This window comes from Chaetura pelagica, unplaced genomic scaffold, assembly GCF_000747805.2.
Source record: "Chaetura pelagica isolate M959 unplaced genomic scaffold, ChaPel_1.0 scaffold70, whole genome shotgun sequence".
Lineage (NCBI taxonomy): Eukaryota > Metazoa > Chordata > Aves > Apodiformes > Apodidae > Chaetura > Chaetura pelagica.
The window spans coordinates 1,524,870-1,529,331 of NW_009952265.1; the positions used below are offsets into that span (position 1 = coordinate 1,524,870).

Consider the following 4,462-nt stretch of genomic DNA (forward strand, 5'->3'; position numbering starts at 1 on the left):
GACCGATCTGCGGCGGCTTTGCCTTCCGGAGAGCCGCAGATCGGTCCCTGTACAAAAATGCTGGGGAGCCCCAGTGTTTCCAAACGGTATCCAGGATACAGCTCTGCAGTATCCGGATGCAGCAGGAGAGCAGGCCAGAGGCGGCTGAGGGAGCGGCAGTGCTGTGTCCCCCAGCCAAGCTTCCAGCCTCTTCCAGCTCCTTGTGCTGCCGTCAACCCTTTCCCAAAGAGCCTGACCCGCTGCTGGTGCCTGCTAGGTTTTCAGAGTTGCACCTCTCTCATACTTTTACAGGAACCAAAAGAAATAGCAGAGGATAATCAGGCCCTCTGCTTGCTCTCTTCTATCAAAAAAATTCCTCATTATTTTGGCAGGAAAAAAATCTGCTGATGCTCGAGCCCGTCGTGGCCTCTGCTGCCACCCCAGGCCCTCTGCCTCAGGAGTACTGCACCACATACACCCTGGTCAGCACTTGCTCCAAGGCATCCTCACAACTCCTTAGCTCCCTCCCAGTTTCCCCAGCCTTGGAAACCTTCACTTCCACTCCTTTTCTTGGAGTGATGGGTGATGCAAATTACCAGGAGAAATGGGGTCTCAGGGCGAGAGGTTGATTGCTCAGGATAGCAGTCAGGTAAAGAGCTGATCTTTGCAGCACAGGGAGAGAGATTTTGAATCCCTCTTGCCTCTTGGCAAAAAAGTCTGAACAACTTGGCTTTGACTTTGCTTCCTATTTTTAACAATATTTATGTATCACACTGGCCTATCTCAAGTTAGTGTCCCGGCAAAGTCAGTGCTCTTGGGCTGAAGGACTGTTTTTCTTTAAAAAGTATCAGGATTACTGAATCAAGATCATTATCTCCTTTAACAACACAGATTTACAGAATTGCTCCCTTGTCTGGTGGAGGATTGACCTTGAAACAGGAGGAGGGTTCAAGGCAATCCTCCATGTCAGTAAGATTAAAACTTAGGCTGGCCGGTCAGCAAGCATTAGCTGACCTGCCACTTCCAAAGCACATGCAACATGCCAGTCAAAGCAGCTTCAGCTCTAAGAGCAACAGGGGAGGCTGGGCCCTAGTCTGGGGGAGAGGTGATTTCTTCTGAAGTGTGACAACAGCAGGTTCTGCCATCCTTCCAAAAGCCATCCTCCTTCTCAGCAAAGAGGCCATGCCCTGAAAACACATGGCTGAGCCTTTTCTCCCCTGAGATGGAATGAGGCTGGAGGAAGCCTCTGCAGCTGCCCATGCCAGACGTCTTTGGGGGGGTGGCACATTCCACTCCCCAGCAGCAGAGGTCCAGCTCAGGTGCATTACAAGCCAGGTTTTCAGAAACAGTTCTTTCATCTGCATTGCTGGCTCTGCAGCAAAGTAGATCAAGGAATTGATCTGGATTAAAAACTGAGCGAAGAACAAGTTATTTTTAGCCCAAATCAGTTTCCTGACTAGTTTACTGCAAGACTTCACCAACAGTTGTGCCCATACACCTCAGGAGGGCAATACAATGGTGGGAAGAAACAAAGCTAGGGCAGGCAAAAGAAAACCATTTAAACCTGCATTACTGCTTAGAGAAGTGCTCATCCAATGGCTCAGGGTCACTCAGTAGCCCAGTGAGTTACTCTGTTTTCTTTTTTGAGGCTGACACTTCCCAGCTTGGCTTGTCTCCCTCTGCCTTCAGCTTTCTCCTCTGACCAAGACCACAAGGCAATACAAGACCACAAGCTTCAGCTTACCTTGTACTCTCCTTTCCCCAGCTATACTCTCCACCAGCCTGTTTTCCATGAGTGTCAGCCTATAGACAATCAAAAAAGACAATTCTGGGATTGTTCTAAATAAATGGATAGTATGATTTAGCTATTCCTTGCCACCCATACTATGCAACTCTTATAACTAGCTTAAGTGGTTTCTTTGCATTCATAATAAACCCTTGCTGCCCATTCTGATGTACAAGATGCAAGTATTTAGTCTGCATGGTGTTCTTAAGCAGAATACAGGGGCATGTTGCTCTGCTCATAGTCTGCTTGTTCCCATCATGAGCAGAAGTCTATGCTCCCTTCCCCCAGTGCCAGGTTATTCCCATCAGGCAGCCAGCACCAGCATTTGTTGAGGCCTTGGGTGGTGGTTGTTTTTCTTCCTGGTCTGTGCTGTTTGAGGTACCATAACATACCGTATGTCCAAAACTAGATACTGCTGTCTTCCTGGCTCACTTTACTTGCAGAGACTATGAGCTCTTTGTTTGCATCTGCCCTCAAGGCTGATAAAGATTTCTAATGGGTTTTTCTTTCTGCTCCAAAAGGTCTTTACTTGACTTCTTGTCCTTTTCCCCCCCCCCCCCTTATAGTGAGCTGGACTATTACGACTCTCCCAGTGTCAACGCCAGGTGCCAGAAGATTTGTGATCAGTGGGATAATCTGGGTGCCCTAACCCAGAAACGTAGAGAAGCCTTGGAGGTGAGACATTACAAGTTGGACCTTTGGGATTATGTGGGTAGGTCATTTGTGGGAAGCAAGCTGCCATAAGCACAAGCAACACATTTCAGCTCTTGTGGACTCCTAGAATATCCCAGACTTTAAATGAGGGCTATGTTCCAGTATATTTAGCCTACTTTTTCCCCTTCCAGCCCAATTATGGTACCATAGCTCAGGCTATTGATTTATTTCTACCATTCTGTATTTTGTAATTTTGTTCTACTTTAAAAGACTGTCCTTGTTTTCTTTTATTTCGAAGAACCTCAGATTTTTCCCTCAGAGGAAAAAAAATCTATTCTGCAGTGATCTTGTAACAGCAGAGAGACTTTTACTTGTAGTGCCATCCTGGGAGCACCAAGGAGGCCTGAAAAAAAGGAGCAGCTCATATGATTCATGTCTATGTGGTTATTATTCTCTAACCATCTTTCCTGATTATTTTTTTTTGTGCTTGCCCAGAGGACAGAGAAGCTACTGGAAACAATTGACCAGTTGTACTTGGAATATGCCAAACGAGCTGCCCCTTTCAATAATTGGATGGAAGGGGCCATGGAGGACCTGCAGGACACCTTCATTGTTCACACCATTGAGGAGATTCAGGTACAGAACAGTTATTTGCATCAGTCAGGCTGAGATAGAGAGAAGTCAGGGGCCTCTTGGATTTCTAGCACTGCTGAATTTGTAGGCCTTTATTTGGTCCTTCTGGTCTAGTGAGTGAGCCTTAACAACAGAAGCAAAAAGGAATATGTTTTTCCTTTATTTCCTCTAAAAATCTGGACACAAAGAACTATCCTATCTGGACACAAAGAACTGAAAGTGGATTTTATAGTGTAACTTGAGTCTTATTAAATAAAGCCTGAAAGTTGAGAGGATCTTGTAGGGTCTTATGGAGTGTCTTTAACCTATGTAAGCAAAGCTTAGTGCTACTCACAGGTTCTCCAGGTCAGTTGTCCCACGTAATGTGATGATGTCCAGGTCTTTTGCTTCTATGTGACAGGGTGTGATGTAAGGGCAGTTGTTGAGCTGCCACTCAGCTTTTCAGTTCAAGAAAAATCAGAATTGTCTACTTTGGTGATGGATTACCATTTGAAGCAAAAGCCCTCTTGCCTCCTGCAAGACAACAGACAGTAGCTCAGTTTTCCCCCTTCTGAAAGGGTGTTATGAAAGCAACTTGAGGTACCTACAGATAATTTTCAGACCTTTGAGAGTAGGAATTGCTCTTCCCTGGTTGCAGTGGGGACTTCTGTTTCTCCTGCTTATAGGCTCATGAAAAGAATCCAGATCAGCTCTTTGCAGGAACAGCTGACAACAACATAGTCATCATGAGGCAGTGCATGGGAGACCAGTAGAGCACACTATGAAGCCAGAGAGGTGGCAGGGTAGTGAAATAGCCCTGGGCTGTTACTAGCTCTCTTACTGAACTGCTACTTTTTTCTTCCACCCTTCCCTCATGAACAAAAGAGTTCATTAAGCCTTTCACAATGCTGGACAAATCTGAACAGCGTTTAAACACTTCCATCATCTCCTTGTGACTATTTGCAGAATCTTTCCCAGCCCCCAGATTTGCATTACATCTCTATTGCCACTGCAGCAGCTGTAGAGAAATGAGTCACGCTGTAAAGAAGCAATTTTACAAGAAGTAATTGCAGTGTGTGTGTTGTAAGAGAGTGGTGAATCATGCAGTTCACTTTTATTCCTTCGTCTCTCCACATTGTTCCCTCGATTATCCCTGAACATGCCTCTCTGTCCCCCATTCGTTTTGTTGCCTCTTTCCCTGCATTTTCTTCCCTAGTCTTGATCTTCCAGGCTTCTGGGATGAAATACCTTAAAGACCTCATCTCATGGGAGATGAGCCAGAACCGACTGGCCTGTCAGCTGTCCACAAACTACCAGCAAGCATGCCCCTACCATCGGTCCTTGGAGCACAGTCAGGGCACCACAGCAAGATGGAGAACAGAAAGGGTCTGTTGTGTTCAGGGAGAAGAAGCTGTTTTTCAGCAGCAGGAA

General features: G+C 46.1%; 1 protein-coding gene across 2 annotated transcripts in view; it reads left to right on the top strand.

Annotated features, from left to right (window-relative positions):
* ACTN1 (actinin, alpha 1) overlaps positions 1-4,462 on the top strand; it is a 47,609-nt gene that overhangs the window by 32,454 nt on the left and 10,693 nt on the right. For both annotated transcript variants that reach the window (XM_010007678.1, XM_010007679.1), the window contains 2 exons: positions 2,332-2,440; positions 2,915-3,055. In XM_010007678.1, the coding sequence (XP_010005980.1) occupies positions 2,332-2,440; positions 2,915-3,055 (250 nt within the window). The remainder of the gene's footprint in view (positions 1-2,331; positions 2,441-2,914; positions 3,056-4,462) is intronic.